Source organism: Salvelinus namaycush, chromosome 4, assembly GCF_016432855.1.
Source record: "Salvelinus namaycush isolate Seneca chromosome 4, SaNama_1.0, whole genome shotgun sequence".
Lineage (NCBI taxonomy): Eukaryota > Metazoa > Chordata > Actinopteri > Salmoniformes > Salmonidae > Salvelinus > Salvelinus namaycush.
In genome coordinates, this window is record NC_052310.1 from 10,035,915 (window position 1) to 10,050,246 (window position 14,332).

General features: G+C 42.4%; 1 protein-coding gene across 1 annotated transcript in view; it reads left to right on the forward strand.

Annotated features, from left to right (window-relative positions):
* LOC120045354 (protocadherin-15-like) overlaps nt 1-14,332 on the forward strand; it is a 224,467-nt gene that overhangs the window by 60,900 nt on the left and 149,235 nt on the right. Inside the window, 2 exon segments of the mRNA XM_038990233.1 lie at nt 4,540-4,674; nt 13,516-13,665. Coding sequence (XP_038846161.1) covers nt 4,540-4,674; nt 13,516-13,665 — 285 coding nt within the window.

Genomic DNA, 14,332 nt, shown 5'->3' on the forward strand with positions numbered 1-14,332 from the left:
AGACTGCTGTAGATGTTGATGAGAGAGTTTGCGATCATGTTGAGGTCGAGAGCAAAGAGGTCGAGAGCAGATCTTTTTACAGTGCATACTGTAGATTCAAGTGTTTGTCTAGTCATCAAATCAAATCAAATGTATTTATATAGCCCTTCTTACATCAGCTGATATCTCAAAGTGCTGTACAGAAACCCAGCCTAAAACCCCAAACAGCAAGCAATGCAGGTGTAGAAGCACGGTGGCTAGGAAAAACTCCCTACATAGGCCAAAACCTAGGAAGAAACCTAGAGAGGAACCAGCCTATGAGGGGTGGCCAGTCCTCTTCTGGCTGTGCCAGGTGGAGATTATAACAGAACATGGCCAAGATGTTCAAATGTTCATAAATGACCAGCATGGTCAAATAATAATAATCACAGTAGTTGTCGAGGGTGCAACAGGTCAGCACCTCAGGAGTAAATGTCAGTTGGCTTTTCATAGCCAATCATTGAGAGTATCTCTACCGCTCCTGCTGTCTCTAGAGAGTTGAAAACAGCAGGTCTGGGACAGGTAGCACGTCCGGTGAACAGGTCAGGGTTCCATAGCCGCAGCCCCGACACACAAACTACTGCAGCATAAATACTGGAGGCTGAGACAGGAGGGGTCAGGAGACACTGTGGCCCCATCCAATGATATCCTGCCTGTTTGGCCCTGCCTGGGGGTATAACCCCTAGTCTAGATACAGTTCCATGATCCAAGTATGTCAGCTGCAAATAAGGTGTTTGCTCTTTCAAGATGATACTAAAGGAATTAATCAGCAACAAAACATACATGGCTTTTTAGTTTTGAAGCCATTTTATCACCATCTCTCATTTGAGAAGGTTATTCAATCACATCATTTGTTTTGTCTCTTATTTTTTAGCTCATCCCTGGTGATCAGCCTGCAGGTTTTAGCTGATGCATTAGTGCTGCATGATTACTAGTGTGTAGTTCTCTTTCTCTGTTTTTCTACTGATACGCCTCTTTTTAAACTATCCAATTCTCATATTTGCATGATTTCTGCTTCACTAGTTTGTTTTATTGATTGTTGTTTCCATTTTTTGCCAGCTTGGTTAGTCTTTCAAGTGATCTATTTTTCTCTAACCTGAGAAGCTTGTAGTAATGTAGGAAAAGGTTCCCCACAGTACATGGCTGTGTTTATTGCATTGTAGAGCTGGGCAATATGGACAGAAATCCATATTGTGATAAATTGCATGAATTGATGCGATAATGATGAATAGAACAATGTGTTTATAACATTAATGTGCACCAGTTTGGTTATGATCCTTTCAACGACTACTAGTTTGATGGTTATAGTCATCAATTGTCCCATTAACAATCACCTATATTAACAAACTTATTTCATTTCAAATTTCACATTTCTCTAGTATAGGCTACTTATCAAAATTTGTATTTGTATTTACTATGGATCGCCATTAGCTGCTGCCAAGGCAACAGCTACTCTTCCTGGGGTCCGGCAAAATTAAGGCAATTTTTGAAACATTACAATACATTCATAACAGATTTCACAACACACTAAGTGTGTGCCCTCAGGCCCTTACTCCACTACAACATATCTACAGCACAACATCCATGTGTGCGTGTGAGTATAGTGCCTATGTTATCGTGTGTGTGTGTATGCATGTGTCATGTGCCTATGTCTGTGTTGCTTCAAAGTCCCTGCTTTTCCATAAGGTGTATTTTTATCTGTTTTTTAAATCTAATTCTACTGCTTGCATCAGTTACCTGATGTAGAATAGAGTTCCATGTAGTCATGGCTGCCAATAATGAACGATATCAGCAAAATGCCTGCAATAGGTGATCAGTATGGTCAGTGTTGATAATGTTCGGTTTATGGTCCCAGCTCTAGTACATTGATAACACAGAGAATTGAGGGTAGCTATGTTGTATAGTTGTTATTAGTGTAATATATACTGTATGTACATACACTACCAGTCATACGTTTGGACACACCTACTCATTCCAGGGTTTTTCTTTATTTTTACTATTTTCTACATTGTAGAATAATAGTGAAGACATCACAACTATGAAATAACACATGGAATGATGTAGTAACCAAAAAAGTGTTAAACAAATCAAAATACATTTTATATTTGAGAATGTTCAAAGTAGCCACCCTTTGCCTTGATGACAGCTTTGCACACTCTTGGCATTCTCTCAACCAGCTTAATGAGGTAGTCACCTGGAATGCATTTCAATTTACAGGTGTGCCTTAAGTTAATTTGTTGAATTTCTTTCCTTCTTAATGCGTTTGAGCATATCAGTAGTGTTGTGACAAGGTAGGGGTTGGTATACAGAAGATAGCCCTATTTGGTAAAATACCAAGTCCATATTATGACAAGAACAGCTCAAATAAGCAAAGAGAAACAACAGTCCATAATTACTTTCAGACATGAAGGTCAGTCAATCCAGAAAATGTCAAGAACTTTTAAAGTTTCTTCAAGTGCAGTCGCAAAAACCATCAAGCGCTATGATGAAACTGGCTCTCATGAGGACCGCCACAGGAAAGGAAGACCCAGAGTCACCTCTGCTGCAGAGTATGAGTTCATTAGAGTTAACTGCACCTCAGATTGCAGCCCAAAGAAATGCTTTACAGAGTTCAAGTAACAGACACATCTCAACATCAACTGTTCAGAGGAGACTGCGTGAATCAGGCCTTCATGGTCGAATTGCTGCAAAGAAACCACTACTAGAGGACACCAATAAGAAGAAGAGACTTGCTTGGGCCAAGAAACATGAGCAATGGACATTAGACCGGAGGGAATCTGTCCTTTGGTCTGATGAGTTCAAATTCAAGTTCAAATGTCCGATTTATTTAGAATTCAAAGCACACTTGACCAGCATGGCTACCACAGATTCTGCAGCCATCCCGTCTGGTTTGCGCTTAGTGAGACTATCATTGTTTTTCAACAGAACAATAACCCAACACACCTCCAGGCTGTGTAAGGGCTATTTGACCAAAAAGGAGAGTGATGTGCAGCATCTGATTACCTGGCCTCCACAATCACCCAACCTCAACCCATTTGAGATGGTTTGGGATGAGTTGGACTGCAGAGTGAAGGAAAAGCAGCCAACAAGTGCTCAGCATATGTGGGAACTCCTTCAAGACTGTTGAAAAAGCATTCCAGGGGAAGCTGGTTGAGAGAATGCCAAGAGTGTGCAAAGTTGTCATCAAGGCAAAGGCTGGCTACTTTGAAGAATCCAAAAATATATTTGTTTAACACTTTTTTGGTTACACATTATTCCATATGTGTTATTTCATAGTTTTGATGTCTTCACTATTATTCTACAATGTAGAAAATAGTAAAAAAATAATGAAAAACCCTTGAATGAGAAGGTGTGTCCAAACTTTTGACCGGTACTGTATATACTCCAGATATATGGCTCTGGTTGTGAGCATTCTGGGTTTAGTGGTCCCTACAATCATTGGAGTTGTTTCTCACATGCCCATCTGGAGTAGGCCCATGTGACTTGGATTATTTTGGGGAAACCCCATGCTGATGGAAGCTGTGTCATCTCCTACTGAGCGGGGGCGATGGGAGGGGAGACCTGTACTAACACAGAGCCGTTTGTTAAGTGTCTGGGGTGATTATTATTCAAATCACTTTTATTTGCAGCAGTTGAATTCATTTGAATATAGTTGAATATATTTACGTCTCGCTCTGTCCGGCGTAACTTCGATATCCACTGAAAGCAGCGTCAACAATATCCACAGTGCTGAGGAATGCATATTAGTAATGAAGGCAGTCAAGTCTGTCTGTCACCAGTCTGGTATTAAAAGGACTGGCTGCTTCTCAAATGGAAAGCTATTCACACTACTAGTGCACTACTTTTGACCAGGGACCATAGGGATTCCCATTGGGCTCTGGTCAAATGTAGTGCACAATATATAGTGCTATTTCAGACATATACATTGTGTTATTGCAGGGGTGGGCGGAGGTTGAGGCGGGACTCTTCATTTTTAGTCTGTGTTCGTACATGTACTGTGTTGCTCTGTGTGTGAAGAACACAACCGTGACACAAGGACTACAAAGCCCTGCAGAACTTCAAATGGATTAGGTAGAGATATGGGGTTTAACATTGTCAAACACGTTTGGATTGGCACAACAGACCCCGCAACACAGCTATACAGATACTGTGGACAGATGGCGCATTGAAAAGAAAAAATCCTTAGTATACGTTGTAATGCATTCAGCAAATAAGATAAAGATATCAACATCAGTGTCATGGTAACACTATGCTATGGACATAGAGCTGCATAATCATTGTAGATTTACATTGTCACTCAACACAACCATGGACAAACAGTTTATTCATATTTCATGTACTTATTTGATAGTCCAAAGTATTTTTTTCCAACGGTTGTGTGTGTTTATCATGTGTTTCCTTCTTCCCTGAAACTTTGATTTGAAACTGACTGACGAGGTTTCATCACCTTGCTTTTATCAATCCAAATCCAGTCAGTCAGTTGTTTGTGGACTTGTGTCATTTCTTTTCCTTCCCTTGAAGACGAAAGATCCCATGCTGCAGATATCCTTGGACAACTACAACACAATCTTCACAGTGACACCTTCAGGGATTACTCGCTACCTGACACTGCTGAAGCCCGTGGACCGTGAAGAGCAGCACAGCTATACATTCACAGTAAGGCTGGCTCTAGTTGACACCACCCCCCCTCTCTCATCTCTCCTTTCTCTTTTCTCTCTCTTTGCTCTCTCTCGTTCTCTCAATTAAATTCAAGGGCTTCATTGGCAACATATGTTAACATTGCCAAAGCAAGTGAACTAGATAATAAACAAAAGTGAAATAAACAATAACAAATAACAGTAAACACTACACTCACAAAAGTTCCAAAAGAATGAAGAAATTACAAATGTCATTATATGTGCAGATAGTTAATGTACAAAACGGAAAATAAATAAACATAAATATGGGTTGTTGTTACAATGGTGTTTGTTCTTCACTGGTTGCCCTTTTCTTGTGGCAGGTCACACATCTTGCTGCTTATTGTCTTCTCATGATTTGTTTGGGTCTAATTGTGTTGCTGTCCTGGGGCTCTGTGGAGTCTGTGTGTGTGTGTGAACAGAGCCCCGGGACCAGCTTGCTTAGGGGACTCTTCTCCAGGTTCATCTTTATGTAGGTGATGGCTTTGTTGTGGGTTTGGGAATCGCGTCCTTTTAGGTGGTTGTAGAATTTAACAGCTCTTTTCTGGATTTTGATAATTAGCGGGTATCGGCCTAATTCTGCTCTGCATGCATTATTTGGTGTTTTACGTTGTACATGGAGGATATTTTTGCAGAATTCTGCATGCCGAGTCTCAATTTGGTGTTTGTCCCATTTTGTGAATTCTTGGTTGGTGAGCGGACGCCAGACCTCACAACCATAAAGGGCAATGGGTTCTATAACTGATTCAAGTATTTTTAGCCTGATCCTAATTGGTATGTCAGATGTTATGTTCCTTTTGATGGAATAGAATGCCCTTCTTGCTTTGTCTCTCAGATCGTTCACAGCTTTGTGGAAGTTATCTGTGGTGCTGATGTTTAGGCCAAGGTATGTTTTGTTTTTTGTGTGCTCTAGGGCAACGGTGTCTAGATGGAATTTCTATTTGTGGTCCTGGCGACTGGACCTTTTTTGGAACACCGTTATTTTAGTCAACTGAGATTTACTGTCAGGGCCCAGGTCTGACAGAATCTGTGCAGAAGATCTAGGTGCTGCTGTGCCCTCCTTGGTTGGTGACAGAAGCACCAGATCACCAGCAAACAGTAGACATTTGACTTCAGATTCTAGTAAGGTGAGGCCGGGTGCTGCAGACTGTTCTAGTGCCCTCGCCAATTCGTTGATATATACATTGAAGAGGGTGGGGCTTAAGCTGCCTCCCTGTCTCACGCCCCGGCCCTGTGGGAAGAAATGTGTGTTTACCAATTTTCACCGCACACTTGTTGTTTGTGTACATGGATTTCATACTGTCGTATGTTTTTTCCCCAACACCACTTTCCATCAATTTGTATAGAGAGCCTCATGCCAAATTGAGTCAAAGGCTTTTTTGAAATCAACAAAGCATGAGAAGACTTTGCCTTTGTTTTGTTTGTTGTCAATTAGGGTGTGCAGGGTGAATACGTGGTCTGTTGTACAATAATTTGGTAAAAAGACAATTTGACATTTGCTCAGTACATTGTTTTCAATTAGAAAATGTACGAGTCTGCTGTTAATGCAGAGGATTTTCCCAAGGCTGCTGTTGACGCATATCCCACAGTAGTTATTGAGGTCAAATTTGTCTCGACTTTTGTGGATTGGTTCCAAATATTGGGGAAGATGCCAGAGATAAGGATGATGTTACAGAGTTTAACTTCTCTAGGGTATGTGGGACGGTAGCGTCCCACCTCGTCAACAGCCAGTGAAACTGCAGGGCGCCAAATTCAAAACAGAAATCCCATAATTTAAATTCCTCAAACATACAAGTATTTTACACCATTTTAAAGATACACTTGTTGTAAATCCAGCGAAAGTGTCTGATTTCAAAAAGGTTTTACGACGAGAGCACACCAAACGATTATGTTAGGTATGAGCCAAGTCACAGAAAAAGACAGCCATTTTCCAGCCAAAGAGAGGATTAACAAAAAGCAGAAATAGAGAAAATTAATCACTAACCTTTGATGATCTTCATCAGATGACACTCATAGGACTTCATGTTACACAATACATGTATGTTTTGTTCGGTAAAGTTCATATTTATATCCAAAAATCTGAGTTTAGGTTGGACGCTACTGTCTCACTTGGCAAAAAGCCTGAGAAAATGCAGAGCGCCAAATTCTAATTAATTAATATAGAAATTACTATAAAAATCTAACTTTCATTAAATCACACACGAAAGATACCAAATTAAAGTTACACTGGTTGTGAATCCAGCCAACATGTCAGAATTCAAATAGGCTTTTCGGCGAAAGCAAACGATGCTATTATCTGAGTATAGCACCATTGTAAACAAAGAGAGATAAGCATATTTCAACCCTGCAGGCGCGACAAGAAACGCAGAAATAGAAATATAATTTATGCCTTACCTTTGACGAGCTTCTGTTGTTGGCACTCCAATATGTCCCCTAAACATCACAAATGGTCCTTTTGTTCGATTAATTCCGTCGATATATATCCAAAATGACCATTTATTTGGCGCGTTTGATCCAGAAAAACACCGGTTCCAACTTGCTCAAACGTGGCTACAAAATATCTCAAAGGTTACCTGTAAACTTTGCCAAAAAATGTCAAACTACTTTTGTAATACAACTTTAGGTATTTTTTAATGTTAATAATCGATAAAATTGAAGACGGGATGATCTGTGTTCAATACAGGATTAAAACCAACTATAGCTAGCTTTCTGGTCTCGCGCCCCTAACAAACAGGACACCTTGAGTGACTCTCCTTCAAGATGGCCGTACTTCTTCATTACACAAAGGAATAACCTCAACCAATTTCTCAAGACTGTTGACATCCAGTGGAAGCGGTAGGAACTGCAAGCAGGTCCCTTAGAAATCTGGTTTCCCAATAAAATCTCATTGAAAAGAGAGTGACCTCAAAAAAAAAAAAAATCTGAATGGTTTGTCCTCGGGGTTTCGCCTGCTAAATAAGTTCTGTTATACTCACAGACATGATTCAAACAGTTTTAGAAACTTCAGAGTGTTTTCTATCCAAATATACTAATAATTTGCATATCTTATCTCCTGGGGATGAGTAGCTGGCAATTTAATTTGGGCATGCTTTTCATCCAAAATTCCGAATGCTGCCCCCTACCCTAGAGAAGTTAAGTATAGCCAATTGGAATTTGTTGTCTGTATATTTTATAATTTCATTGAGGATACCATCAACACCACAGGCCTTTTGGGGTTTGTTACGTACGCCTCTTGGCGTAGGGAACGCAACACCCTGCTACAACTCAACGTGAAGTGAAAAAGGTATTTGATCGTAGGTGTGGGGGAAGGACGACAGAGGCAGAGAAAATTACAGTTTACAGGAAATGTATTTCCTTAACACGGTAATGTGGGAAAAAGGGGCTGGACGGAACCAAAGAAAGTCAAAGAGCCCCCTCTCCTACCTTACCTACCCACAACTTACCTAATCTTTTAACACCTCCTGGCACGTTAACCAAAATACAGGGGGTGGTCTGCCCAGGTCTTACCTAGTGTACATAGACATTGTAAATACTACGCGTTACATATGTCCGCAGGCCTCTTGCCTAAACACTCCCAAGGTGCGTTCCCCTTCCCTCCCGGGAACAAATAAAACAGAATAATTACTAACTTAAAGGGAACAATTTCAATAATCAAAAACACTAAGTCCTATTGGCATACACCTACCTCAGGAGTAGCGGCTACAAAATACGTTCAACAAAAACTTTCATGGACTAACAACCAACACAGGACATCAAAGAATCTCTCCCCTCCTGATAAAGGAACACTGGCTTTTATCCAGCTGTAGAAGGAGTTGGTAATTGAAAACAGCTGTTTCCCCTGACGAGCGGGAGGGTTCAGAGCTCCAATCATCGTGGGGGCCAACCAATCAGCTGCTTGAGGAATCCAGGATTCCATTTCCTGAAATACACACACACAAACCCACAACACAGAAACTGGGGAACGGAACGGAACGCGGAACGGAACGTAACGCCCACCCCCAAACCTGCAAACTCCCAGTTTGCAATAACAAAAACCAACACGCATTCCCAGTTACTAAACCCGTGATAGAGCATCGGACCTCACGTTCGCCGAACCCTTCACATAGTGAATCTGTATATTGTATCCCTGTACAATCAGAGCCCACCACTTATGGCGGCGGTTCTGATTGTAGATTTGCCTAAGAAACACCAAAGGATTATGGTCTGTGAAGACCAGTACAGGCAAGGCACTGGAGCCCACATATATACCTCAAAAAAACTGTAAGGCTAGCAATAAAGCCAGCGTCTCTTGTTCAATGGTGGAGTACCTTGACTGACACGAGTTGAACTTACGGGAGAAGAAACTGATGGGCCGATCCACTCCCTCTTCATCTTGCTGCAAGAGAACCGCACCCACCCCCACTATACTAGCGTCTACCTCCAACTTAAAAGGTTGGGGGCGGCAAGCACTGGGGCACTACAAAGCAGCGCTTTGGCGGACTCAAAAGCATAGTACCTTCCTGGGACCACTTAAATGGTTCTTTGGGACTGAGCAGAGATGTAAGGGGAGCTACTACCGTTGAAAAATTCTTACAGAACGTACGATAGTACCCCACCATCCCCAGGAATCTGGGCAACTGGCAGCGAGTCATGGGAGCAGGAAAAGCAACAATTGCTTCCACTTTGCCAGTTATTGGGCGCACTTATTTTGTCCTGTAGTTCATTCAAGGTAATTGTAAAATCCAGAGGGTAGTCTTTAATAGTTGATTCTAAGATTTGATAGTCTTTAATAGTTGATAGTTGATCTTTCTCTCTCCCTCTCTCTCCCTCTATTTCTCTTTCTCTCTCATTCCCTTTATCCCTCTCTCTCTCCCTCTTATCTCTCTCCCCCTCTCTCTCCCTTTCTTTCTCTCCCTCTATCTCCCTGTCTTTTCCTTTCTCTCTTTCCCTCTCTCTCTCTCTTTCTCCTTCTATTTCTCTCTCTCCCTCTTTCCCTCTCCCCCCCACCATCACATTAGCCCCTGTCACACAACAGAGCACATCAGTAATTGGAATCCACAGTCACACTTGTCCCCTGATACCATATTCTAGAATGGCAGTAGCTCCACTAGTACTGTACCATTAAACATAGACACTATTACAGTATATCAGCAAGGATTTCTAGTGGGTAGTTTTCCAATGTTCTTGAAATCCCTCGACAGTTTGTTCATCCTCAATGTCCTGTTTGTTACATTTCTGTCACATTGTATCCTTGGCGAACGGCATGCTGGGTTTTGTTGTTGTTTTGTTGTATAATGCTGGAGTGCATTACACTGTCATTCCCTTTACGACCATTGGGATAGAACAATGGTGTTTGTCGACAATAATGATCTGTTGTTGCTCATACAAAAGTAATAAGCTTTTCTCCGTCCAGCTAGCCATTAGCACAGGGCCTGTACTTCATTTAGTGTGTGTGTGTGTGTGTACATGACTCACCATATGTGTGTGTGTGTGTACATGACTCACCATGTGTGTGTGTACATGACTCACCATGTGTGTGTGTGTGTGTGTGTGTACATGACTCACCATGTGTGTGTGTGTGTGTGTGTGTGTGTGTGTGTGTGTGTGTGTGTGTGTGTGTGTGTGTGTGTGTGTGTGTGTGTGTGTGTGTGTGTGTACATGACTCACCATGTGTGTATTTATATGTGTTTCTACGGTGTGTCTGCAGCAATTTGTAAGTAAAACGTGAGAAGGGTTTGTGGTTTTGATTGTCGAGATTAGACAAAGCAATCAGTGTAAAAGCACTTATTGAAAAATGTAATTGTGGCAAAAGATAGATGGTGAATCCTAAATGTAATGTGATGCAGTAGCCTCTCTCATTAGGTATGTTTGCATTCCCCTGAGCCAGCACCTACAAAATTTAAATGATGAAACCATGAATCACCAACTACTGAGCTTTCATTCAACAGTAATACTCTCTGCTGCTGGCTAGTGCACTGTGTCCAGCTGTAAGACCATGATAAAGCACAGCATAATTCAGAACAGCACAGCTCAGAACAGCACAGCTCAGAACAGCACAGCTCAGAACAGCCCAGTTCAGAACAGCACAGTTCAGAACAGCACAGCTCAGAACAGCCCAGTTCAGAACAGCACAGTTCAGAACAGCACAGCTCAGAACAGCCCAGTTCAGAACAGCACAGTTCAGAACAGCACAGCTCAGAACAGCCCAGTTCAGCACAGCCCAGTTCAGAACAGCCCAGTTCAGAACAGCCCAGTTCAGCACAGCCCAGTTCAGAACAGCCCAGTTCAGAACAGCCCAGTTCAGAACAGCACAGCTCAGAACAGCCCAGTTCAGCACAGCCCAGTTCAGAACAGCCCAGTTCAGAACAGCCCAGTTCAGCACAGCACAGCTCAGAACAGCCCAGTTCAGAACAGCCCAGTTCAGAACAGCACAGCTCAGAACAGCCCAGTTCAGCACAGCCCAGTTCAGAACAGCACAGCTCAGAACAGCCCAGTTCAGCACAGCACAGCTCAGAACAGCCCAGTTCAGAACAGCCCAGTTCAGAACAGCCCAGTTCAGAACAGCACAGCTCAGAACAGCCCAGTTCAGAACAGCACAGCTCAGAACAGCCCAGTTCAGAACAGCCCAGTTCAGAACAGCATACTGCTATCCTCAGTCCTGTTCCTCCATATGTTTGTTGATGTATTCTTCACTCAGCTATAACTGCCACTGGGTTATTCGCTGTTCCCTCTAGATCAAATGTACCGTTTATTTGAAGAAATGTCACCTAACAGGTGTATCACTCAGTCTAAGAACCGTCGTCTTGTCAGGCTTTGAAATTGCCAAGTGCCATGTCATCTGAAACCAGAATTGGAATTTTTCCAAGAAGAACTTCTTGCAGTTCCATTTATCTTGCCCACCTCACCACATCTTTGTTTTAGAATTCAGAGACCTTATCTTTTAACAGAGTCTGTTAAGGCAATGTCTTATTGATGGACTTTGCCAGTCTGGCTATATTCCGATGTATTTCTTTCAAATAACTTTTTAGGTTTGGATGTCTGTTTGTGATTCAAGGGCCGTATAGCAGATGGGCTCTGTGAAACTCACTCGTCAGCCTGAAGTATCTCCACTTGCGCTGCCGAATAGCTAGCTTTTCAGTGTGCTGACTAGGCAAGATGCTTCAGAAGGGCAGTCACCTGTGTTAGCAAGGCAGAGGTCCTTCATTCCAGTCTCGGTATGCGCCGAATCAGGAGGAAGTGGTACTCGGTAAGCAAGCAGTGCTACGTTTCCCTCCAAAAAACATCAGAATGTGAAATAATGCCTGGTGCCAAAAGATCCAGACAACATCAGGCTTCTCTGAATGTAAACGTTGGTGTGCGGCTCCCTCCAGCCCTAACTCTGGGGTGCACAGGGCAGTGGAATTAGCATTCCCGAGCACTCGGCCGCCATGTCCTGGCAGTAACAGATTGATTAAAACACTGAGACCAAGCTCGCTTGTCTGGGAAGGCTTCTGAGAGCCGTTCCATCCATGCTGTTAAATTATGGATCCGTCGTGCATACGAACGATACCCAGTCAGTCAGCGCCTCAATATGCGTTTCCCCTCTCCAGCATTACCATGGAGAAATCCATGAGGATGTGTGTCTCTCAGTGTTTTGTGTTCCAATACATATTCGGTCGGAGTATGTCTATTTGAGTTCATTCAGTTGGCTCTGTGGCCACTGAATGTGTTATGCCACCCACTCTGCAAGACACTCTTCCTGCCAGTCAAATTACATCTACAACAACCGCTACCCACCTAATGATGTCAAATGATCATCTTCTCCTCTACCTCTGTCTTGCCTAGAGGCTTTGTGCTGTGTTATGAACTTGTGAGCTAGTAGAGGTTTTTATAATGCTAGCTCCTCTGAGTGGCGCAGTGCATCAAACCGGAAACTCAGAGAAGGAAACAACATTTGGACGTTTTCTCTCCCCTCCACCACATCCTGCTGGAGCAGTGGAGGAGCCCGCAGCGCTATCCTGTCAAGACTTTGAAGTGTGGTGTTGCTAAGTACTATGAACATAAAGAAACACTAAAAGGATGTTTCTCGATTCTGGTTTTCGCTAGCACTCACTGCTGTGTTTACCTGTGGGCTTTTTTAGATGCTTGTGTCGTCGTATTTTGGCGGGGAAAGAAGTACAACTCTAAAAGTTCATGGGGAGAGCTTTGAACACGGAGGCTCTTTTATTTCCTGCTCAGCTGAGGATCAAGGTGCTTTTCTTGCTGTTTGACGCTTGTTGCGTGCTCTTTTGTTTTTGAAGTTGCTGTTACTCTCGGGTTAATTTGTGTGAGCGGTCGTGTTCTATGTGGAAGTTGACAGTTAGATACAACTTCACACACACACACACACACAAAGACACACACACACACACACACACTTTACCTAATGAGAAAAACAATAATGGTATGCAATCACAATTTGAGTTAAAAGAACGTCGTAGTCTTTATTACTGTATGTTGTGGTTAAGACAATAGGCTTTGTTTAGTCATTGTGATGAATTAATATCTGTAAAGCCTGTGTAAACAGCTTTCAATAAGGGTATTGCTCTCGATCTTTCATCGTTTGACCACTGGTCCCTTATCTTCCTTTTCTGCCCTGTGACTGTCGGGGACTGTCCCATTGGTTTCTGCCTTGACAGAACATGTCAGGGATATATTGGTTGTGGAGTTCTCTACTGCGTACATGTGTGTCCTGAATGAGCATTGTTTCAGTCTTTCATATATGTTCTCAACAGGCTGTTCACATAGCTCATTCCTCAATGGTTTTCTCTGAGGTTTGTGATCATTTCTCTCTCTCCCGCTCTCTCTCTTCTCTTCTCTATAGATGGTGGCTTCTGATGGAGTTCAGGAGAGTACTCCAGTGACCATTAATATCACAGTGATCGATGCCAATGACAACACACCGACCTTCCCCAACACCTCCTACAGTGTCAATGTTTACACAGATATGCAGCCTGGGGAAACAATATTGCAGGTAATCAATATGCCATACTCACTCGCTGTTTTCCCAAACCATCCACTTACTTAGAGTAATAGCATTAGTAAACCTGGAGTTATTGTGGTAGCAGACTGTTTGGTTCAGCTCTCAGCAGGCTGCTGCCATAGGCTGTTCCCCTCTGGGCGTTGGGAGGATTGTGGGTCATTTGTTAGAACCCCTGTTTTCGCAGTCGTAGCATGAGCCCAGTCCAGTCAGTCACTCTGATACTTAAAGGAAACAAAATACTGCCAGAAAAGGTCAAATTTAGGCAGTTTAATCTCTGTTTTCCCATCGGAAGACTTCCTCTCATAGCAAGCCCGGTTAGGCTGGTTAGGCTTCAGGAACACGTTAATAATGGCAGTTATGAGTTAACTCTTTGTCGGTTGAATGACTGTTGATGAGGTCCTTGTGACTGTATTGTCTCATTAGTCAGTCATCTTTGAGTTACAGTATGTAAAGTCTCAGAATGACGTATGGGGAGAATAACACTTTACATGCTCTTAGTCACACACTGTAGGGTTCTGCTACGTAAACACATGAATGTTTAGAGATTTATATCAAAGTCTGACCACTTTTCTACACGTTGAATATGCAGTATGTTATAATTGGATTATGCGAATGTTAAAAGGTATTTATGCGTTTGATTATGATATCAGTTTCTACT